At 46.8% G+C, this 25,191-nt stretch overlaps 1 protein-coding gene across 1 annotated transcript in view; it reads right to left on the reverse strand.

The window, feature by feature from the left end:
- xylt1 (xylosyltransferase I) overlaps positions 1–332 on the reverse strand; it is a 245,698-nt gene extending 245,366 nt beyond the window's left edge. The window contains exon 1 of the mRNA XM_060840935.1: positions 99–332. Within this exon, the coding sequence (XP_060696918.1) occupies positions 99–332 (234 nt within the window). The remainder of the gene's footprint in view (positions 1–98) is intronic.
- Between the last annotated feature and the right edge of the window lie 24,859 nt (positions 333–25,191).

Here is a 25,191-nt window from a genome sequence, read left to right on the forward strand (position 1 = left end):
GCCCGAGGCAGAGACCCTCCAGCCCCGATCTCCAGATGGTTAGCCCCCGATCCCTACCTCCCCCCCCATCCCCCGTCCCCGATCCCGGCTGCACCTACCAGCCCGTGTCCGGGGAAGGCTGCTCCTCTGGCGGGTATTTCTCGGATGTGCCTGCTGCGGTCCCGGTGCTGCCCGGTGTCCGGGCTCTGTCCCCCGGTCTCCCCGCTCTCTCCGTCCAGGCTGCTGAAGCTCCACAGCAGCAGCGTCTGCAGCAGCAGCACCGAGAGCGCGGCCAGCAACGCGGAGCGGGAGCCCCGCCGCAACAACCTGCGGCCGCACACCAGCACCATCATGGTCCCAGTGAGAGGGAGGGGAGACCGACACTGAGACACAGGCAGAGGCAGAGAGAGGGGCGGGCCAGGGGGAGGGCACTGGGGGGAGACGGGGCGGGGCCAGGACCGCCAGGGGGTGGGGCCAGGACCGCCAGGGGGTGGGGCCAGAGGGGAAAGAGGATAGGGCCAGGTCCGAAAGGGGGCGGGGCCAGGACCGCCAGGGGATGGGGCCAGAGAGGGAAGGAGATAGGGCCAAGTCCGAAAAGGGGGCGGGACCAGAGAGGGAAGGGGATAGGGCCAGGACCGAAAGGGGGCGGGGCCAGGACCGCCAGGGGGTGGGGCCAGAGAGGGAAGGAGATAGGGCCAAGTCCGAAAAGGGGGCGGGACCAGGACTGCGATGGGTGGGGCCAGGGTGGAGAGGGGGCGTGGTCAGGGAGAGAGAGGGCGGGGCCAGGAAGGCTAGCTGGCTGGGTCAGGGAGAGAGGGTGGGGCCAGGTTGGAGAGGGGGCGTGGTCAGAGAGAGAGAGGGCGGGGCCAGGAAGGCGAGCTGGATGGATCAGGGAGATGGGGGCGAGGGCAGGACCGCGAAGGGGTGGGGCCAGGGTGGAGAGGGGGTGGGTCAGGGAGAGAGAGGGCGGGGCCAGGAAGGCGAGTTGGCTGGATCAGGGAGGAGAGGGGGCGGGGGCAGGACCGTGAGGGGGTGGGGCCAGAAAGGTAAAGGGATAGGGCCAGGTCAGAAAGGGGGCGGGGACAGGGTGGGGATTGGGCGGGGCCAGGACGGCGAGGGGTGGGGCCAGGGTGGAGAGGGGGTGGGTCAGGGAGAGAGAGGGCGGGGCCAGGAAGGCGAGCCGGCTGGGTCAGGGAGGAGAGAGGGTGGGGAGGGGTCAGGGAGGTGTGAGGGCGGGGTATGGGGGAAGAGGGTGGGGTCCAGGGAAGAGGGCAGGGTCAGGGTGGAGATAGTGCAGGGTTAGGGGGACAGGGGGCAGTGCCAGGCACGAGGTGTTAGGGAGGAGGGAGAGTGGGTGAGGAAGGAAGGGGGAGGGGTTAGGGAGGAGACAGGGGCGTGGGAGGATCCTTGGGGGAGAAGGAGGGGTCTCGGAGAATAGGGGGTGAGAGTCAAAATTAGTGTGTTGCTGGTAAAGCACAGCAGGTCAGGCAGCATCTGAAGAGCAGGAGAATTCACAGGGCAAAAGCCCTTCATCAGGAATCATATTTAGGGGAAAGGGAATGAGTCCTGGGAGGAGAGGGGGGTGCAGGGAGAAAAGGGTTTGGGAGGTGGGATGAGGGTGTGAATGTGGTTGGAAAGGGAGGGGCTGAAGGTGTGTTTGAGAAGGGGTCAGAGGTAGGGAGAGGGTAAGGCTTGGGGAGGTTGGGAGGAGAGCAGTTGGGATCAGCAATGGGGTGGGGGTGGGGGTGGAGGTGGAGGTGGGATGGGGAGAGGCTGTGATGCAGAGAGGGTGAGACCTGGGAGCAGGGAGAGGTAGAAGGACAGGAATGGGGAAGGGACTAAGATAGGATGGTAGGATTGGGACAGAGGATGACAGAGGGGAGGGAGAGATGGAGAGGAAGGAGAGAGGGTTCAGTGTGCATCATGGGGTTGGGGTAAAAGTTCAATTCAGCACTCTCCCCGTGACTTATCCGGACTTGTCCGACCTGCCTATCTTCTTTTCAACCTATCCACTCCACCCTCTCCTCCCTGACCTATCACCTTCATCTCCTCCCCCACTCACCCATTGTACTCTATGCTACTCTCTCCCCACCCCACCCTCCTCTAGCTTATCTCTCCATGCTTTCAGCTCACTGCCTTTATTCAAAGTTTGTGAGAAGATTTGTAGCTCGGGTGCTCGTTGTTGTGGTTCTGTTCGCCGAGCTGAGAGTTTTTGTTGCAAACATTTCATCCCCTTTCTAGGTGACATCTTCAGTGCTTGGGAGCCTCCTGTGAAGCGCTTCTGTGCTGATTCCTCCGGCATTTATACTGGTTTGAATCTGCCGCTTCCGGTTGTCAGTTGCTGTCCGCTGCAGTGGCCGGTATATAGGGTCTAGTTCGATGTGTCTGTTGATAGAATTTGTGGATGAGTGCCATGCCTCTAGGAATTCCCTGGCTGTTCTCTGTTTGGCCTGCCCTATAATACTGGTGTTGTCCCAATCAAATTCGTGTTGTTTGTCATCTGAGTGTATGGCTACAGGAATAGATCCGGACCATAGAACAGGCTATCACCATAGTACAGAACAGATCCACACACCACAAAAAAAAGCACTGAAAGAAAAAATGGCCAAACTAACACACAACGAAAAGGACACCACAACACACACCTGGGTTAAAAGCCTTTCCCACAGACAGCTCACAGACACGGAAAGAACAACACTAGCCAAGGAACTTAACTACAACCACAGGGACGCCAAGACAGCAGACCTCCTAGCAGCACTAGAATGCACACTCAGGAACAATGGATTGACAGAAGGGATACAACAAACAGTGAGACAAAGTATCGTACCTAAGATAACACGAAAAAGACAAACACACAGCCTCAACACCAAGGAGAAAGAAGCACTAATATCACTAAGAAACGATAAGACCATAATCATACTACCAGCAGACAAAGTCAGAATGACTGTGATACTGGATAAGTCAGATTACATTCATAAAGCAGAACAACTACTTGCAGACACCAACACCTACCCAAAGAGGGAGTTTGACCCCACTCCACAGCTCACCAATAGGATAAACAACACACTGAGGAATCTACAAAAAAACCAGGTCTGATCTACAAAGAATGAAACCGGAAAGCAACAACACCCCCAGATTCTATGGACTACCTAAAGTACACAAACCAGACATCCCACTCAGACCCATAGTATCACTACCAGGGACACCAGCATACAAACTGGCTAAAGAGCTACAACAGAAACTGAAACACCTGATCAGCGGATCCAGACACTCTATATAGTCAACACAAGAATTTTTGGACATCATCAGAAATATACACATAGACAAGAAAGAAACTATGGTCTCATTCGATGTAACGGCACTGTTCACTTCTATTGACAAAACCCTAGCCAGAGAAACAATATCCAACCTGCTGGACATACATAACAGACAACAGGACGCTGAACCTATTAACAAAGACGGCATACTTAAACTAGTGGACCTGTGCCTCACAACACACTTCACATTCAACAACCAGATATATGAACAAATCAACGGAACACCCATGGGCTCACCGATCTCCGGACTCATGGCAGAAGCAGTAATGCAAAGGTTAGAAAAAACAGTTTTAACGCAATTACAACCCAAACTATGGGTCAGATACGTGGACGACACCTTTGTAATCATTAAAAACACAGAAATAGAGAACACACACCAGATCATCAACGCCACACTCACAGGAATCCGATTCACGAGAGAGGAAGAAAAGGACAACCAGCTCCCATTCCTAGACGTGATGGTACAGAGAACACTGAACGGAGAATTCACCACAAAGGTATACAGGAAAGCTACACACACAGACCAAGTCCTGAACTATGAAAGCAACCACCCCAACACACACAAATGAAGTTGCATCAGGACATTATTCAAAAGGGCCACAACACACTGCAGCACACCTGAACTACAAAAAGAGGAAGAAGAACACCTATACAAGGTATTCACCAAAAACGGATACCCGCGCAATTTCATCAACAGATGCCTTAGGGAAAGACAACGAAATGAGGACATGCCACAACGCAAAGGACTGGCCACACACCCATACATCAGGAACATTTCTGAACTGACAGCCAGACTGCTGCGACCACTATGACTCATAACAGCACACAAACCAACAGCCACTCTCAGACAACAACTCACCAGGACAAAGGACCCGATACCCAGCAGGAGCAAAACCAATGTAGTGTACAAAATCCCATGCAAGGACTGCACAAAATACTACATAGGACAAACAGGAAGACAGCTAACAACCCGCATCCATGAACACCAACTAGCCACGAAACGACACGACCAGCTATCCCTAGTAGCCATACACTCAGATGACAAACAACACGAATTCGATTGGGACAGCACCATTATTATAGGGCAGGCCAAACAGAGAACAGCCAGGGAATTCCTAGAGGCATGGTACTCATCCACAAATTCTCTCAACAGACACATCGAACTAGACCCTATATACCAGCCACTGCAGCGGACAGCAACTGACAACTGGAAGCGGCAGATTCAAACCAGAATAAATGCCGGAGGAATCAGCACAGAAGCGCTTCACAGGAGGCTCCCAAGCACTGAAGATGTCACCTAGACAGGGGATGAAACGTTTGCAACAAAAACTCCCTGCTCGGCGAACAAAATCACTGCCTTTATTCCTGATGAAGGGCTTTTGCCCGAAACGTCGATTTCGCTGCTTGTTGAATGCTGCCTGAACTGCTGTGCTCTTCCAGCACGACTGATCCAGAATCATGGGGTTGGGGGCTGAGTGAGGGAGTTGAATGAAGAGGGTTTAGAATATATGATGGGAAGGGTTTGAAGAATAATGATGAGGATATGTTGGCAAACAGGGTTGAGTGAGGGGATATTATTGAGGTGGAACATGAGTGATATGATGGGGTAGGAGATTAAATGAGGGTTTCAGGAGTTATGATGGGTGAGGAGACGGAGGAGAGAGGGGCAAGGGTCAGGGAAGGAGAAATGGTAATAAAGATGGAGGGGAGTGGTAGGGACTTGGGGAGAGTGTGAGAAAGGGGCATTTGAGGTTGAGAGGAGTTTCATGAGGGAGATTGGAGAAATGATGAGATAGGAGATACAGTGATGAGGGTTTGGGGGTGTGAACAGGGAGTGGGTTGAGTTAGGAGGGATATAATGAGGGAGAGACTTTGTGATGAGGGAGGGGTTTGGTGAAGGGGTTCTGGATTAGTGGTGCTGGAAGAGCACAGCAGTTCAGGCAGCATCTGAGGACTGCTCCAGCATCTGCAATCATTGTTTTTACCTGTTTGGTGAAGGGGGTTGAGGGGTCATGATGGCTTCTTCCCAACCATTATCAGACTTATGAACAAACCTCTAGTATATTAGGGTTTTAGATTCAATTCCCAACAGTATGGAAACAGACCATTTGGCCCAACAATTCCACACCGACCCTCCAAAGAATAACCCATCCAGACCAATTCCCCTACCCTATATTAACCCCTGACTAATGCATCTAACACTATGGACAATTTAGCATGGCCAATTCAGCATGGCCAATTCACCTAACCTGCACATCTTTGGATTGTGGAAGGAAACCCAAGCAGACATGGAGAGAATGTGCAAACTCCACACAGACAGTCGCCTGAGGCTGGAATCAAACCCGGGTCCCTGGCGCTGTGAAGCAGCAGTGCTAACCACTGAGCCACTGTGCTGCCCCAGGTTGATCTTTCTCTGCACATTCTCAGTACTGTAACACAATATTCTCATTTCTGTGCTACTATCCTAATTACTTATGTAGAGTATGATTCATCTGGTTACAACGCAAAACAATACGGTCATAGAAACAAACGGCACAGAAACAGACCCTTTAGTCCAACTCGTCCAAGCCGATCAAGTTTCCCAAACTAAACTAGTTTCATTTGCCTGCATTTGGCCCATATTCCTCCAAACATGTATCTGTCCAAATGCCTTTTAAATGTTGTAAATGTACCTGCTTCTACCACTTCCTCTGACAGTTCATTCCACATATGAACCAAACTCTGTGTGAAAAAAAAGTTGCCCCTCAGGTCCTTTTTTAAATCTTTCTCGTCTCACCTTAGAATTATGCCACCTAGTTTTGAAATCCTGCACCCTGGGGAAAAAATTTGCTAGTTACCTTATCTATGTCCTTCATGACTTCATAAGCCTCCTATGCTCCAGTGAATAAAAGTTCCAGCTTATCCAGCCTTTCAAACTCAAACCCTCCATTCCAGGTTACTTAAAGATAAATCTTTTCTGAACCCTCTCCAATCTCATATTTTTCTGACAACAGGGCAACCAGAACTGGGCACAGCACTCCAGAAGAGGCATCATCAACTTGTCAAACTATAAAATGATGTCCCAACTCCCATATCTTGGTACATGTGACTATAATCAAGTAAAATCTACTGGGGAAGAGGGTTCAGTGAGAGGGTATTATTGGGGCAGGAGATGAATAAGGGCATTGGTGGGAGGTTGAGTGATCTGATGGGAAGGGGTTTGTTGGGAAGTTGGGACGACTAATGGGAAAGTGGCTGAGTGAGGAGTTTAGGGGTTTGATAGGGAATTGAGTGAGAAAGGGTTAGGGGATCTGATGGGAAAGGGGTTGAGTGTCGAGGGGGTGGAGTCAGATGGGAACGGAATTGAGCGAGGAATAGTTTGGGCGTCTTTGGAGGAAGGGGTTGAGTGAGCAGGGATTGGGGGTCTGATAGAGGTGGGGGTCGGGTGAGGAGGAGTTAGGAATATGATAGGGTGTGGATTGGTGTCTGAGAGACCTTGGGAGGATGTGATGAGGTAGTAGGTTGGGTGAGTGAGATTGCTAGGGGCTGAGGGATTTTAATGGGGGAGGAGGATGAAGGGGGCATAATGGAAAATGGGGTTGAGTGAGGGAGGTTAAGGAGGGTGTGACGTGGAGGGGGTTGAGGAGGTTTTGATGGGGGTGGGGGATGAGGAGAATCTGATGGTGGAGGGGTGAAAGAGGTTCTGGTGGATATGATGAGAGAGGGTTGAAGAGAATGTGATGGGGCAGGGGATTAACGCTCTGATAGGGAGGAGGTTGAGTGGGTGACTGATGAGAGACGGGGTTTATTGGGTGGTAGTTGATAGGGAGGGGTTAAGTGGGTGGTGGTTGATGGGGGAGGGGATTGAGTAGGTGGTGCTTGATGCGGAGGGGGGGTAGTTGATGGGGAGGATGGCGGTTGGTGGGGCAGGTGATGTCTAGGATGTGGTGGGGTCAGCATCAGCGTGACAGTTGATGGGGTACAGGGTTGGGGAGGGTATGATGGGGGTTGATGAATGGTGGGAGAGTGAGAATGGCAGCTGGTGGGGAGTGAGGGTGGCACTTAGTTGGAGAAGGGATGGTTGAGGCTGAAGGTTAGTTCAGGAGGGGGGTGAGGGCAGTGGCTGATGGGAGGAGGGTGATGGATAGAGTGTGCGATGAGGGTGATGGATGATGGGGGGTGAGCATGGTGGTTAGTGGGGGTGGGGTGAGGGTGGCAGCTGATGAGAGTGAGGGTGGTAGTTAGTGGGAGGGATAAAGGTGGGAACAGTTGATGGAGGGAGGGAGGTGAGGGTGGAGGAGTGAGTGGAGTGATGGTTGATGATGGAGGTGGGAGGGAGATGGTTGGTGGGGGAGAGGGTGAGGGTATGGTTGGTGGGGGAATGGGGGTGAGGGTGGGGGAGGGGTGTGAGGGTGATGGTTGGTGGGAGTGGGTGATGGTTGGTGGGGGAGGTGTGAGGGTGGGGGAGAGGGGCATGAGGATGACAGTTGGTGGGGAGAGTGAGGGTGATGGTGAGGATGGTGGATGATGCATGAGGGTGATGGTTGATGGGGAGGGTGATGAGGGTGATGGTTGATGGGGAGGGTGATGAGGGTGATGGTTGGGGGAGAAGGGGTGAGGGTGATGGTTGGTGGGGGAGGTGGGGTGATGTCGACAGTTGATGGGGAGGCGGTGAGGGTGAGAGTTGATGGGGAAGGTAGATGGTATATGAGGGTGACTGTTGGTGGGGGAGGGGCAGGGTGACGGTTGGTGGCGGGTGGGGAGGGTGAGGGTGAGGGTGGTGGGGGAGGGTTGGGGAGGGTGAGGGTGGTGGGGGAGGGGCAGGGTGACGGTTGGTGGGGGTGAGGGTGGGGGAGGGGCAGGGTGACGGTTGGTGGGGGAGGGGTGGGGAGGGTTGGTGGGGGAGGGGGTGAGGATGGGGGGGGGGAGGAGGTAGGAGGGGGTTGAGAGGAAAGAGCCTGTGCCCAACCCCGCGAGCGGGAAACGAGCGGCCAATCAGTAAACAGCATCAACGGTCAGCCTTTGGCTGCCGGGCAACGGCATGTGCAGCCAATCGCTAGCCCGATCGAACACAGCCAATCAGGAAACAAGTACACTACGGCCAATGGGAACACGACGTAGCGGGAGAGACAGCGACGATTGGCTGTGACTAGACGCCGGAGGTGCGCCCGGGAGCGTGCCCGCCGTTTGACGTCACTGGGACAGAGAGAGCGCACCCAGAGAGAGAGAGAGCACCCAGAGAGAGAGAGAGCACCCAGAGAGAGAGAGAGAGCACCCAGAGAGGGAGAGAGAGAGAGCACCCAGAGAGAGAGAGAGGGAGAGCACCCAGAGAGAGGGAGAGCACCCAGAGAGAGAGAGAGAGAGCACCCAGAGAGAGAGAGAGAGAGAGCACCCAGAGAGGGAGAGAGCACCCAGAGAGAGAGAGAGCACCCAGAGAGAGAGAGAGGGAGAGCACCCAGAGAGAGGGAGAGCACCCAGAGAGAGAGAGAGAGCACCCAGAGAGAGAGAGAGAGCACCCAGAGAGAGAGAGAGAGCACCCAGAGAGAGAGAGGGAGAGCACCCAGAGAGAGAGAGAGAGAGAGCACCCAGAGAGAGAGAGAGAGAGGGAGAGCACCCAGAGAGAGAGAGAGCACCCAGAGAGAGAGAGAGGACCCAGAGAGAGAGAGAGCACCCAGAGAGAGAGAGAGCACCCAGAGAGAGAGAGAGCACCCAGAGAGAGAGAGAGCACCCAGAGAGAGAGAGAGGACCCAGAGAGAGAGAGAGAGAGGGCACCCAGAGAGAGAGAGAGAGCACCCAGGGAGAGAGAGAGAGCACCCAGAGAGAGAGAGGGAGAGCACCCAGAGAGAGAGAGGGAGAGCACCCAGAGAGAGAGAGAGGGAGAGCACCCAGAGAGAGAGAGAGGGAGAGCACCCAGAGAGAGAGGGAGAGCACCCAGAGAGAGAGAGAGGGAGAGCACCCAGAGAGAGAGGGAGTGCACCCAGAGAGAGAGAGAGAGGGAGAGCACCCAGAGAGAGAGAGGGAGAGCACCCAGAGAGAGAGAGAGAGGGAGAGCACCCAGAGAGAGAGAGAGAGGGAGAGCACCCAGAGAGAGAGAGAGGGAGAGCACCCAGAGAGAGAGAGAGGGAGAGCACCCAGAGAGAGAGAGAAGGAGAGCACCCAGAGAGAGAGAGAGGGAGAGCACCCAGAGAGAGAGAGAGGGAGAGCACCCAGAGAGAGAGAGAGGGAGAGCACCCAGAGAGAGAGAGAGGGAGAGCACCCAGAGAGAGAGAGAGGGAGAGCACCCAGAGAGAGAGAGGGAGAGCACCCAGAGAGAGAGAGGGAGAGCACCCAGAGAGAGAGAGTGAGAGAGCACCCAGAGTGAGAGAGCACCCAGAGAGAGAGAGCACCCAGAGAGAGAGAGGGAGAGCACCCAGAGAGAGAGAGTGAGAGAGCACCCAGAGAGAGAGAGCACCCAGAGAGGGAGAGAGAGAATGCACCCAGAGAGAGAGAGGGAGAGAGCACCCAGAGAGAGAGAGAGCACCCAGAGAGAGAGAGCACCCCGAGAGAGAGAGGGAGAGACAACTTAAATATTGGGACGATACCATCCTTGACCACTCTCTCAGGGAGTGTGTTTCAGAGTACCCTCCACCATCCTTTGGTGGGAAAAAAAACCCTTAAATGCCCTCTAAGCTTCCTGCCTGTTTTTTTAAAACCATGCCCAACCCCCTCCCCAGTTAATGATTACCAGCTACCCTATCTAGACCCCTCAATCTTATACACCTCAATTATGACCCCCCCCCCCCCCCCAACTTTCTCTGCTCTAAGGAAAACAACCCCAATCTATCCAGTATCTCTTCAAAGCTGAACTGCTGCAGTGCATTGTGGTCATGTGTACCTAAGTACAGTGAGAAGCTTTGTTTATTTTGGTGAATCTGCATCCCTTGCTGTGCAATCGCATCCTTCTGTTGGTATGGCAAATATAACTGAACACAGTATTCCAGCTGTGGCTTATCTAACATTTTAACCTCTCCTCTAGTCAATGCCTCCATTCAATTTCCTAACCACCTGTCCTGTTCCCTTTAAATATACATGAACACCAAGGTCCCTCTGAGCTCCTATTATTCCTGGATTCCAACCATTCAATGTTTCCTTCTTAGCATTCCTCCTATCATTCCTTGTTCATCCTGCCAAAATGTTGTCAACAGACACATCGACCTGGACCCAATATACCAATCACTACAGCAGACAGCTGAAACTGACACCCGGAAGCGGCAAGGACAGACCACTATAAATACCGGAAGGAACATCAAAGAAGCGTTTCGCAGGAGGCTCCAGAGCACTGATGATGTCTCCTAGCCAGGGGACGAAACGTTTGCAACAAAAACTTCCAGCTCGGCGAACAGAACCACTACAACAAGCACCCGAGCTACAAATCTTCGCACAAACTTTAAGGTTTATTAAAAAAAAGTTTATTAAAAAATTAAGTTATCTCAAGAATGTGTCTTAAAAGAAATTCTGGGCTTTACATATTAATGAACTGAAACTTGCAACCCACTCTAAAAGTTGAAAGACTTAACAGCATTTTAGGTTTGTTCAATATATCATTTTCATTGCATGACACTGTGATCTTTTGTGATAATTTCTGTGTCTTATGATCCTGCACCACAGCTTCCTGAAGGAGGAACAGCGCTCTGAAAGCTAGTGTTTCCAAATAAACATGCTGGACTATAATAAGACCATAAGACATAGGAGTGGAAGTAAGGCCATTCGGCCCATCGAGTCCACTCCGCCATTCAATCATGGCTGATGGGCATTTCAACTCCACTTACCAGCATTCTCCTCGTAGCCCTTAAGAATCTGGTGTTGTGTGATTTTTAGTTTTGATGTTGACAGCCTTTCCGCAGCAATGGGCTATGTAAATGGAGTCCATGAGTGGGAGATTGGCTTCTGTGATGGGCTGGGCTGTGCACACCACCTTCTGTAGTTTCTCACAGTCCTGGCCATACCAGGCTGTTATGCGTCTGGACAGTATGCTCTCAATGGTGCATCTGTAAAACTTGGTGAGGGTCCTTATGGACAAGCTGAATTTCCTGAGCTCCCTGAAGAAGAAGAGACATTGTTCTGACTCAATGTCAGTTATTGCTGTCGATTTAATTTCACTTACTAATAAAAGAACATTGCACCCCACCCCCCCAACCCTAACCGCCTCCACCCCTGCCAAAGGCCTGTCCTCTCAATAGACATGTCTCCTTAGATATTTAGATCCCAGGCCTGATCCCCTTACAGCCACAGCATCATAACTCACCAATTTTAAGCTTATCGCTTGTTTTGTATGCTGCATCCATTCTCCAAATGTGCAATTACTTACATGATATAAAGGTAACAATGAGCTGGTCAAGGTGTAATCAAAGGACCACCAACAGAAGACTCCTTAGAGATAGGAATGGCTTAGAAGAATATGGGCCAAACACAGGCAAGTGGAAGCCCTTCTGAGTCACAGAGACATTGAAATGTACAGCATGGAAACAGACCCTTCGGTCCAACCCATCCATGCCGACCAGATATCCCAATCCAATCTAGTCCCACCTGCCAGCACCTGGCCCTATCCATCCAAACCCTTCCTATTCATATACCCATCCAGATGCCTTTTAAATGTTGTAATTGTACTAGCCTCTGCCCATAATGTCAATTTTCCTGCTCCTCGTATGCTGCCTGACTGACTGTGCTTTTTCTAGCACGACACTCTTGGCTCTAATCTCCAGCATCTGCAGTCCTCACTTTTGCTAACTTAGTCAGCCTGGGTGAGTTGGACCGAAGGGTCTGTTTCCATGCTCTATGGATCTATGACTCTATAACTCTGAACTGGAGTTCCTCTCGTAGCCAACACTTGTTACAGATGTGGTCACTGTGAACCACAATTGGGTCTACTAACTCCCACATCATGCAGTTATGGCACATTACACAATAATTTGTAGATGCCAGGCCAGGTAAAGGCCAGTAAGGAATTTAGAAATGCAAATTAAAAACTACTAAATAAAGTATTTATCTCATTTTTTAATTTACCTTTAATCTGAAAGCAACTTAAAATAGGTATTCAAATTAGCACTTACTTGCCAACCATTGAACCTATGGCTTTTCTGGTGATGTCACAGCATGACATAACATGGAAACAGACCCTTCATTCCAACCAGTTCACACTGACCATGTTCCCAAACTAAACTAGTGATACCTGCCTGCAATTGACCCATGTCCATCCAAACCGTTCCAATTCATGAACATATCCAAATGTCTTTTAAACATTCTCCACTTTCTGTGGCAGTTCATTCCACACATGAACCACTCTCTGTGTAAAAAGGTTGGTCCTTGTGTCTTTACCTTAAAAACTAGCATGCATATTTTTAAGTCATTCACCCTGGAAAAAGAAATCGTGTCATTCACCTTATTGAGGTTTATAAAATCATGAGGGGCATACATAAGGCCACCTGCAACCTCCTAAACTCCAGTGAAAAAAGCCCAGCCTTTCCAATCTGTGGGCGGCACCATGGCACAGTGGTTAGCACTGCTGCCTCACAGCGCCTGAGACCCGGGTTCAGTTCCCGACTCAGGCGACTGACTGTGTGGAGTTTGCACGTTCTCCCCGTGTCTGCGTGGGTTTCTTCCGGGTGCTCCGGTTTCCTCCCACAGTCCAAACATGTGCGGGCCAGGTGAATTGGCCGTGCTAAATTGCCCGTAGTGTTAGGTAAGGGGTAAGTGTAGGGGTGTGGGTGGGTGGCAGGTCGGTGTGGACTTGTTGGGCCGAAGGGCCTGTTTCCACACAGTAAGTAATCTAATCTAATTTTTATATCTCAAACATACTATTTCTGGCAACATCCTGGTAAATATTTTCTGAATTCTCTCCAGTTTAACAATACCCTTCCTACAACAGGGTGACCAGAACTTCACACAGTATTCCAGAAGAGGCCTCACCAATGTCCTGTACAATCTTAACATGACGTCCCAACTCCTACACTGAAAGGTCTGAGCAGTGAAGGCAAGAGTGCTAAACACGTTCTTAAGCACCCTGTCTACCTGTGACACTAATTTCAAAGAACTATGTACCTGCACCTCTCTGTTTGACAATATTCCCCTCTTCTTAACGTACCTAAAATTTAGCTTATACAAAGTTTGTAATAATTTCACTGAATAAACATGTTACATTTTTTATAATAATGCAAAACACAATTCTTGGTTACTGTTTTGTCATTACATATTTAAATACAAAATTGAAATTAAAAAACATCACCTAGGGATCTGGGCCATCATTTTTAAAGGATATCTATTGGCTTGAATTAGTCCATGGACAGTACAGTGGCACAGTGGTTAGCACTGCTCCCTCAAAGCACTAAAGACTTGGGTTCAATTCCCACCTCAGGTGGAGTTTGCACATTCTCCCCGTGTCTGCGTGGGTTTGCTTCGGTTTCCTCCCATTGTGTTAGGTGAAGGGGTAAATGTCTGGATGGGTTGCTCTTCGGCGGGTCAGTATGGACTTGTTGGGCCAAAGGGCCTGTTTCCACACTGTAAGTGATCTAGTCTCGGAACCCCATTGTGGTTTCAAGATTATAAGAGAGCTGGAGTAGATTTCAAAGTTGTAAATTAAGTACATAAAGATGGTGGACAGGAATAGGCTATGATTTATTGTGTAAAAAATGAGGTCTGCAGATGCTGGAGATCACAGCTGCAAATGTGTTGCTGGTCAAAGCACAGCAGGCCAGGCAGCATCTCAGGAATAGAGAATTCGACGTTTCGAGCATAAGCCCTTTTTTTCCATTGATTTTGATCCCCGAGGTCCCTCCCCTCGAGACTTCTTTCTCTCTCTCTCTCTCTCTCTGTGCTCCTATGTCAATGTGCAGGCCTTGATTTTTATTTCCTGTTCAGTCTCAGTTCCTCCCCATCTGGCTCCTGTTGCACTCTTGCACCCCAAATTCTCTTCGATCTTACTTGGATCATACTGGGAAAGTTGAAATCTCATACTGTTGTGCACCTTGCACCAGACAGTATGCAGGAGCCAATTAAAACATTGTTGTCAAACAGTTGTCCATTCAGAACCTATTGCTCCATGGTGTCTGCTTTTGCAGTTACTGTTCTGGGAAATTTCCAATATTGAGCACAGTGCTCCAGTAGACAAGATTTTTAAAATGCAGCCATCACTTTGTGCAGTTTCCTTGCTTCAAAGCAGTCCCCTCCTTTATAAGACCACAGTCCAAACCAAATTGGAATTAAAAAGATATGATCTTTACACGAGTTTCCTCTAATCCTCGAATTTTTTCTTCCCAAATAACCTTCAAATCATTCTCTATTAGACTTCCTATTCTGACTAATTACCTGACCTGCCACTGATCTTTGAGCAATTATATGTTTTTTTTCTTTAAGCTCATGCTTGCTTCAACTTCCCGAGTTAACTGTGGATGGTAGGTCTTCTCTTCAGAGTGCTGCTTTATCGTTGGAATATGCCTATTGTGCGTATTCTGAAAGAGACCCTGAAAGCTGTCACCTTCTTTGAAATAAATTCCTTAAACAACAGAAGGAAAGAACATTGTGCTGCATGATCCAATTTTTCCTTGTACTGTGTCTGCAGTTATACATAGTCCTCCATGATTGGGCACATTTATTGACAGCAGTAACTGTACGATACCAGGTGATAAATCAATGGCACAGATTGTGAAATGCAGTTTGACACTGTAGGACAAGAGGTGAGGTGGAATGATCTAGAGCCCTATCCAATCTTGCTGGTCAGTAAGTCTGATGAGATGCTGGTTTTCTTTCTACACAAACCTGCTGCTGATTTTGTTTGGATCAAGACCGGTGGGTGCACTGTTTTTCTTTGCCCAGTTCTCCATGGGCCCCAACATAAAATAAAAATAAAAAAACCTTTCCAGATTAAGATGACCAACTTACTACCACCTTCAGGGAGGGAAAGCTGATGCCCTTACCTGGTCGGGTCTCCACATGGCTCCAAACCCACAGCAATGTGGTTGACTTTTAACAGCCCTCTGGGCAATTAGGGATGGACAATAAATTCTGAGCCATTCAGCAATGCCCACATCACATGAACAATTTTTTTAAAAAATTAAGAAAAGTTGCTATATCAGATTTTGAACAAAGACTACCTAAATATGCTATCCAATATCTATCAACCAGATTTCTTAAAAATACAATTAAAGGCTGATAAACAAAAATGAAGTTGAATTGATATGCAATAATTGGTTAACATACTGAGTCAGTGCTAGAGTCATAAAGCTGATGAAGGGCTTTTGCCCAAAATGTCGACTCTGCTGTTCCTTGGATGCTGCCTGATCTGCTGTGCTTTTCCAGCACCATACTCTTGACTCATAGAACTGTACAGTAGGGAAACAGATCCTTCAGTCCAACTCGACCATGCCGACCAGATATCCTAAATTAATTTTGTAGCATTTGCCAGCATTTGACTCCTATCTCTCTCAACCTTTCCTATTCATGTACCTATCCAGATGCCTTTAAATGCTGTAATTTTGCCAGTCTCTGCCATGTCCTCAGGCAGCTCATTCCATACATGGAATACCCTCTGTGTGAAAAGATTGCCCCTTAGTTTCTTTCTAAAGCTTTCCCCTCTCACCTTAAACCTGTACCCCCACTCCGGGAAAATGACATTTCTATTCATCCCATTTATGCCCCTCATGATTTCACAAACCTCCATAAGATCACCCCTCAGCCTCTGATGCTCCAGGGAAAATGGAAATGCCCGTCATCTAAATTGCCCCCAAACATGCCAACAAACACATATACTCTTCTGAAAAAAAGAGGGAGAAAAAAAATATTTCTCTGCAGAAACACTTTAAAAATAATCTATTGTCTAAAGGGGAAAGGATTCATCAGAGGATACTCCAGAATCTGTTGTTCCACTGTTCTGCTAAGGGCTGTCAAGTCATTAATCCTGCACATATTGTGTCCAAATTCTTGCTGATACCGTTTACTCAAAAAAAAAGTAAAAAGAATATGGTACTTTCAATCAATCCTTCGAAAGGACAAATTAGTTTTGTTCTGAATTGATACCGAGGATTTTCCTTTTAGTGATCAAGAGGGCAGTTTGTCCTTAAGCAGGCTTTTCTGCAACTGGCTCAGGTAAAGCAAACACCTGTCCGAACCTGTCGCTATTGGAAACAGCCCCAGCAGGAATCTCTAGAAAATCAAGCAGTTATCGCCAATCGGATTTCTAGGAAGTCGTACTGAATAAAACTTAATGTTAGCAATGAACTTTCAATTACTTCTTTTAAATGAACTACTCCAGGTATGTCCACAAAATGTAAAATAACTTGTCTGCAGTCCTTCAAAGCATTAATCCTTTAAGTAATATTAAAGAGCCTTTACAACAATTGTCCCTGTCTGATGATTTTTGCCTTGATGCAAGTGTTTGCAGATTAAATATTTTCGAAATCCGGATTGCCAATCAGTACGGTTACAAATGGAAAACTCCCATTTTCTAAGGTTCCAGAAAATCTGATGCATGAAAGAATCAATGGGGAAGGAATTTTATTTCAAGCAGGAGATGACTCTGCTGACCCAGGATAACGTTGAACCCCATCCCAACATTTTGCCAGTTCCAAACTGCTTTGTTTTATCAACAACATTGCAGACCTGCTTGGTTTTACCTGCCTGTGGACTAGAGCCTTGTAGTCAGTGCTGCAACACCCATGCAGTCAATCACAGAATAGTTTAGATTACTTTACAGTGTGGAAACAGGCCCTTCGGCCCAACAAGTCCACACCGACCCGCCAAAGCACAACCCACCCATACCCCTACATTTACCCCTTACCTAACACTACGGGCAATTTAGCATGGCCAATTCACCTGACTGTGGGAGGAAACCGGAGCATCCGGAGGAAACCCACGCAGACACGGGGAGAACAAACTCCACACAGTCAGTCGCCTGAGTCTGGAATTGAACCCGGGTCTCAGGCGCTGTGAGACAGCAGTGCTAACCACTGTGCCACCGTGCCGCCCACTATTCTGCAGTTATTCTGCAGAGAGAAGCCACTTGGCCAATTGTGTCTGCACAAGTCCCACAAATGTGTGTCCAAACACAGTGCCAATCTCCTGTTACAACGTGAGCACAGTAAAGTGTGTTTGAGAAACAGAATAATTTCCCCACTAGCTGCCTATCACTGGTGAATGAGCCTGAACTTCTCCCATTTTTATTCTGCTTTTTAATCATCTGAATAATATCGTGGTTGAATATTAGGAAAATTGTCACCCTCTTTGTCAAGTATTCAGTTTGACTGAGCAGTCAAAGGACTGTTTGCTGGAAATAATTTCAGCTCTTTCTTACATCTGAAACGAAAACAAAATTGGGAAGCAGTGATGTCTCTGCTGAAGCCAATTTGCAAAAGCATGTTTTTCTAAATTTCTTCAAATGCACAAGAATCTCTAGGATCTCACCAACAACATCAGAGTAGCATCCATTGTTCACATGAGACAAGGTGAGTCCCTTTCAAATGAAACCACCATTGAATTTGTCATTTCCACTCTCAAAATCAAACATCCATTATTCTTACTTGAAAATCTCATCTGGTTTAACCCCAATAGCAAAAGAGAATTTTCTCTTATTTATTTAATTTCAAATCTGAAATGTTTTACTTATTTGCTCAGGGCTGTGATATCGCCAGTATCCTGCTGTACAAACTCAAGTTTTGATTTGGAGATGCCGGTGTTGGACTGGGGTGTACAAAGTTAAAAATCACACAACACCAGGTTATAGTCCAACAGGTTTAATTGGAAGCACTAGCTTTCTGAGCAACGCTCCTTCATCAACCACCTGATGACAGAGCATCGCTCCGAAAGCTAGTGTGCTTCCAATGAAACCTGTTGGACTATAACCTGGTGTTGTGAGATTTTAAACTCAAGTTTGGTTTGATGTTGCATTGTATTGCAATACATGTAGGATTTGGAACCCTACCACACATTCAAGTACCTTTGAATAGGGGAAAAAAAATTTAAAACAGCACTATATTCTGTGAATACTTTGAAATGAGAAGGAGACATTCAGTGGCTCTGTACTTGCGAGTTATTATACCAAGTAGACCAAGGTGTCTCTTTAACCATTCAACATCTTTCTGGCTTTGTGTCAACACTCTTTGTGTTGAACTGGATTGATTACACTTTGGCAACAGAGAGTTACTGGGGTTGCTTGAGAAGTGACCTCCATAATAAACCACACAGAGAGGTCCAAATCTACAATGCCCAGTTTTGAATTTGAACACATTTATGGTTTTTGGAAGATGTCACAGGTATTTTGAAATCAGACTTACCCATATATTGGGGTCAAAAAACATCATCTGACTTTTACTGACATTAATTTGGATAAATGTTCAAAGGAAAATTGCACAGCTTTGGGGCTGAGACTCTGGGGTGAGATTCCAAGGGGCTTGCAAAATCAAAGTTGGCTGAATAGCCTCCTTCAGTCATTCATTTGATGTCTTCTTAATGCTCTTTCCACGGAAAATCACTGTCTTGACTTCTAATGCATTGTGACTGTTGTCATCAACAAGTTTTGTAAAACAGACAGACCTTGCAGTATCTGGCAATGCAAGATTGTATCCTTCATACACCTCCAGACTATACAGAGATTACTGGGATCGAAATCTATCAATGTATTGATAACTGACAGCGAAACCAAAGCAGTTTTAATTTATGCACTGTTATTAAGAAAGAAATTAGCTGAAAGTAATGACAGGAAAAATTAGAAAAGACATTGGAAAAACCTTTATTCATGCAAATAATCTTCAGTGTGTAGGATTGTTTCTGAGTGGAGAAAACAGAATGAATTTATTCCAAACTCGGCTGGGTGCATTGACAAGGCAATGGTGATTTTTCTGGGTAGCTAAATTGGACAAAAAGACTCTCATTATTGTTCAACTCAGCTCAAAATTTGCTGTTAATATCTCCATCAAATGTAGTTCACTCATCAACGTCACACTGTCTTCCCCCACCAGTGAGGGAGCTCTTCGATTTGCTAATGCAGTTTTGTTTCCTTTTCTGGTATTCAGGGCTTCCCTCATTTTCTCCAGTGCCACTTCCTCCAGCTGAGCTGTTGCCTACCAGATTATTGACAGGGGGAGCTGCTCATGTAAGTTAGACCAGCCGCTGGTTCGAGAGTCAGCAAGAAATGCTCCCTGAAGACGAGGCCACCTCTTCACCATTTCCTGGTGCACGGGGGAAATTGCATTGCTGGAAATCTCCTGTCATCTTTTCAATGATTGTGATTTCCTGAAGCCTCACAGGTCCCCCTCTGGTTACTGCCATCTGCTTCTTATTCAGTACTACCTTTCCCCACACAAAATGTAACACTTTAATGACTTATTGTAATCTAATGGCTCTGTAAAGTAGAAGTTCTTTTTCTCTTGTCTTTGGTTAAAGTACAATAAAGGTTGAGCAGCTTTATGACCTTTCACATAGAGTGTCATGTGAGTGATGAACCAACTCCTTTTGTCCACCATCTTTGCACGGTGCTATACATGGAGTAACAGGAAACAATATGCTGTTGCCACACTCACTTTCCCTCCCTCAGTAAGGCCGTTGAATCTCTTTCAATCTTGTTTCCTTATCCTTGAAATGCTGCTGCCTTTATTAATGATCTGTGACCTCTCACCATGCCACAGTTATCATGACTGTCCTCCCGGGATGGAGTAATGGATTACCCCTCCTGTGCCCTGTTCCCCAAAATAATTGTTCATAAGAAAGACTGCTGTCACTTAGGAATGTCCTCCTTTGTGCAGAACAGTATTATATTCCTATATGATAGCAGTCTTTATTAGTCTGTTGATGAATCACTGACTGCATTTTGTCTGCTGTGGGAAGTTCTGCTCATTTGACCTGTGACTTTCAAAATGATCTTCTAGTAAAATTACATCCCAGAAGATTGGTCTGGAAGAGAGGGTCAGCAAGCCCACCGACCGTCAGGCTCTGTCCTTGCTGTTCATACTAAAGCTTCCCAAAGCTGCAAGCTCCTTGAAGCTCTCTCTCGGGCATTCAAAATGCCCAGCAAATCAATTTCCGTGCTCCTATTAAGACCATAAGAACCAGAAACAGGAATAGATCTAATGGCCCTTTGATGCTGCTCTACCATTTAGGAGGATCATGGCTAATCCAAGAGACCTCATGTTTACTTTCCTGCATTTTCCCTCATAACCTTTGATTCCCCGAATGATAAGAATCTATCTATCTCAAACTTAAAAATACACAAAGACTCTGGCCCCTCTGTGGAAAGAGTTCCAACCCTCTGAGAGGAGGAATTCTTAAATAGGTGCCCCTATATTCCGAGACTGTGCCCTCTGCTCCTAGACTCCCCCATGAGGGGAAACATCCTCTCAGTATTCACCCTGTTAAGCCCCTTAAGAATCCAGTATGTGTCAATGAGATCTCCTCCCAGTCTTCTAAACACCAGTGAATCGAGTTCCAACCTGTTTAACCTTTGTTGAGAATGTGCTGCTGGAAAAGTACAGCAGGTTAGACAGCATCCAAGGAGCAGGAGAAAAGCCCTTCATCAGGCATGAGGCTTGTGGGTCGGGACTGAGAGATAAATGGTAGTAGGGTGGGGTTGGGGGAGAGGTAGCTGGTAAAGCAATGGGTGGATAAAGGTGAGGAAGAAGATGATAGGTCACTTTCTCCTGTTTAACCTTTGCACATAATACGATCCCTCCACGGGGGATTATCCCAGTGAACCTTCTCTGAACTGCCTCCAATGAAGTGATATCTTTCCTTAAATAAAGGGACCAAGCCTGCTCACACTGCTCCAGATGTGGTCTCCCTAGCCCCTTGTACAGATGCAGAAAGACTTCCCTACTCTTAGACTCCAACCCCATTTAAATAAGGGTCAACATTCCATGGCCCTTCCTGATTACCTGCTCTACCTGTGTGCTAGATTTCTATGTTACCCCTGTAGGGAGTGTTAGGATTTTCACATAGCATTCATGATGCAGTCACTGACACAATACAAGATGCTCTCCCCCACTAAACCCATGTGTGCTCGCATTTAGAAATCCTTCTTGTAGTAGCATTTGTTCCCTGTTTGATTCTGTGCCTGTTGACATTCCTCTGTTCAGTGTACCTTTAAGTGGGTCTGAATGTGGTTACGGAGGAAGAGAAACTAAAATGAAGGAAGAGGCTGTAAACTGACAATCAAACACGTTAAAGTCAGTAAATTGGTTAGGACTATACTCCCTGGAGTTTAGATCAACGAAGGGGAGGAGTCACATATAAATCTATTAAATGCTAATTAAGCACGGTAATTGCAAGAAGGATCTTCTCAGTGTCCAGGGAGTCCAGAGCCAAGGGCCACAGTTTAAAGATACGGGATAGGCCATTTTGGACTGAGCTGAGGGGAAATGTCCCCAGAGAGCGGGGAGCCTGTGGAAGTCTCTGCCACAGAAATTGGTTGAAGCCAAAACATTGAATATTTTCAAGATAGGGTTAGATATAGTTCTTGGGGCAATGGTTAGGGTTAGGGAGGTTATAGGGATAAAATAGCAACAGGAGACTGAGTTGGATGATCAGCCATAATCATAGTGAATGGTGGAGCAGGCTCAAAGGGCTGAATGGCCTCCTCCTGCTCCTAGTTTCTATTTTTATAAATAATGATCTGGAACAGACAGAGTCTGCTATATCATTGCTGCATATTTCGATACTACACAACAATTCTGATCTTAAAGTCAGGTCAATGAATTAACAAAGACGTGCACTGCATTTGCATTAAATTAAATCATTACTTCAAAACAACTTCAAGTTTTCATCTTGAAATTAATAGCAGTTCCTTTGATTTCTTGCTTTGTATTATCATGCTTTTAGAAATTTATTTTTAAAAGTTTTTTTTTCCCAGTTAAAAGGGGGCTTGAAATATTGGCTTCCACTGAAATCCTTCCACTGAACTTGAAAGGAGATTCTGGTAGTGACTGAATGTTGGGGATTTCTATTGGAAAATCGTGACTGCTGGGGCACAAACCTTTGCATTTGTATAAACATTGGTTTTCCGAGACATTGGTATCCTTGTGAACTGTCCTGATTCGTGCAAGGTGAAAAGTTTGTACAAAATGTGTTTTTATTCAACAGCATTCAAGATCTATGCACCAAATGATACCATACTGTAGTTATATTTTTGTGCTTTTAGTTATGTTGGAGATCAAGTTTCATCATTTACATTAATTCAGCATATTTTTTGGAACAAATAATTTGAGAACTTAAAACAGCTCTTGAGTGGTATAAACCCCTCAGTGTGTTCTTACAAACCTGGCCAGCATGACACTGTGCAGTTCTGTTTAAACAAGTTGTACTTCTTTAAAGGTATAATGCATTCAATTGATTTATTGTAACCTTGCACCACTCTGTCACACAATTGTCCATTAGTCGTTCATTATGAACCTCTCATTCTGTAACACAAGTCCCTGAATCTACAAGCACTGTACTTTTTAAAGGTGAGAAATAAGCTGGTACACCGAGAAGACTTGCCCAGCATTTAACTCTGAAATGCTGGTGAACACTTAATTGAAAACTATTCTTAATCCTAGTGCATGTTTCTTCAATGGATGCCTTACAAGACTTAATAATAAAAGATCTTTATCGTTATGATGTGTAAAAGCAACATCTGGTTCAGCCAAACGAGTTGCTTTTAAAAGGAATTGACTGTTGTATAGCAACCATGATAATTGTACAATATTCTACCAGCAGCTGTTTACTTCTATTTAATTTCCCTCTGTAAGCCTGTATAAACGGTGTTTTGACATTTAGTGTATGATGTACTGGATTAGTTGAGAAATCAATAAGAATATTCTACAATACAATAATACCATACAATACAATACAGCAGAAGAACAGGGCCTTCAGCCCATCAAGGCTGTGCTGATTCCCAGTCCTTATTTAGACCTGTTACCTATTGCCCACGTGCAGTATGTATCCCTCTGGTTGCCTTCCGTTCATGGGTCTACCAAGATAGGCCTTAAACATTGCTAACATGGCTGCTTCTGCTACCTCCACTGGCACCCACCACCCTTTGTGTGAAAAACTCCCCTAAACCTTTCCCTTCTCACCTTGATCCTGTGTCCTGTTATACTTGACCTTTCCATCCTGGAAAAAAGCGTCTGACTACCCAGCCTATCCATGCCTCACATAATGGTTTAGACCTCCATCAGGTCGCCCCTCAGCATCTGTCTTTCCCATGAAAACAATCCAGGTTTATCCAATCTTTCTTCATGATAAAAACCCTCCATAATAAAAATCCTGGTAAACCTTCTCTGCACCCTCCTCAAAGCATCCACGTCCTGCTGGTCGTGTGGCAACCAGACATGCAATATTCCCAATGTGGCCGGACTGTAGTTTATACAGCTGTAACATAACTTGCTAACTTTTATATTCGATGCCCCCCCCCGATGAAGGTGAGTGTGCTGTATGCTTTCTTGGCCGCCGTACCCACCTGTGTTGTCACTTTCAGAGATCTGCTGACCGAAATGTCCAGATCCCTCTGTATATCAATGCTCCAAAGGGTTCTGCCATTTATTGGATAATCCACACCTGAATTTGATCTTCCAAAATGCATCATCTCACATTTGTCTGGATTAAACTCCATCTGCCATTTCTCTGTGCAAATTTGCAATCTGTAGGTATCTCATTGTATTCTTTGACAATCCTCCTCACTATCTGCAACTAATTTTGATGTCATCCGCAAACTTACTAATCAAACTACCTGCCTTCTCCTCCAGATTATTTATGTATTACACACAACAAAGGTCCCAGCACTGATCCTTGTGGAACACCATTGGTCACAGATCTCCATTCCAAAAAATACCCTTCCACCGCTACTTTCTGTCTTCTATGACCAAGTCAGTTTTGCATCCATCTAACCTGCTCACCCTGAATCTCATGAGACTTTATCTTCTGGACTAGCCTTCCATGAGGTACCTAATTAAATACTTTATTAAAGTTCACATAAACAACATCCATTGCCCTTCCTTTATCAATTATTCTTATCATTTCCTCAAAAAACTCAATGAAGTTGGTGAGACACGACCTTCCCTGCACAAACACATGCTGCCTATTGATAACAGATTTGCTTCCAAATGTGTATCAATCCTGTCTCAGTATCTTCTCCAACAGCCTCCCCACCAATGACGTCAGGCTCACTGCTCTGTAATTACTTTGAATTATCCCTATTTCCCTTCTTCAACAAAGGAACACCACTGGCCATTCTCCAGTCCTTTGGAAGATCACCTGAGGGCAAAGACGATGCAATGATGCCTGATAAGGCCCCAGCTATTTCCTCTCTTGCCTCCCAGAGTATCCTGGATAGATTTCATCTGTCCCTGGGGACTTGTCTACTTTAATGTATTGTGAGACACCCAATGCTTCCTCCTTCATTATGTCAACCAAGAATATTGACATACACCCCTCCCCCATTTATCTCTCCACCCTTCAGACTCCCTGCCTCTATTCCTGATGAAGGACCTTTGCCCAAAACATCGATTTTCCCGCTCCTCGGATGCTGCCTGACCTGCTGTGCTTTTCCAGCACCACTCTGATCTAAACTCTGGTTTCCAACATCTGCAGTCCTCACTTTTGCCTAAGGTCACTCCTCAGGTAAAAAATGAGGTCTGCAGATGCTGGAGATCACAGCTGAAAATGTGTTGCTGGTTAAAGCACAGCAGGTTAGGTAGCATCCAAGGAATAGGAAATTCGACGTTTCAGGCATAAGCCCTTCATCAGGAGCCATTCCTGATGAAGGGCTTATGCCCGAAACGTCGATTTTCCTGTTCCTTGGATGCTGCCTAACCTGCTGTGCTTTAACCAGCAACACATTTTCAGCTAAGGTCACTCCTCATCCTCCTAAACTCCAGTGAAAAAGATTGTAGCCTTTCCAGTCTATTTTTATATCTCAAAACCT

This window comes from Hemiscyllium ocellatum, chromosome 20 (genome assembly GCF_020745735.1).
Source record: "Hemiscyllium ocellatum isolate sHemOce1 chromosome 20, sHemOce1.pat.X.cur, whole genome shotgun sequence".
NCBI classification, from domain to species: Eukaryota; Metazoa; Chordata; class Chondrichthyes; order Orectolobiformes; family Hemiscylliidae; genus Hemiscyllium; species Hemiscyllium ocellatum.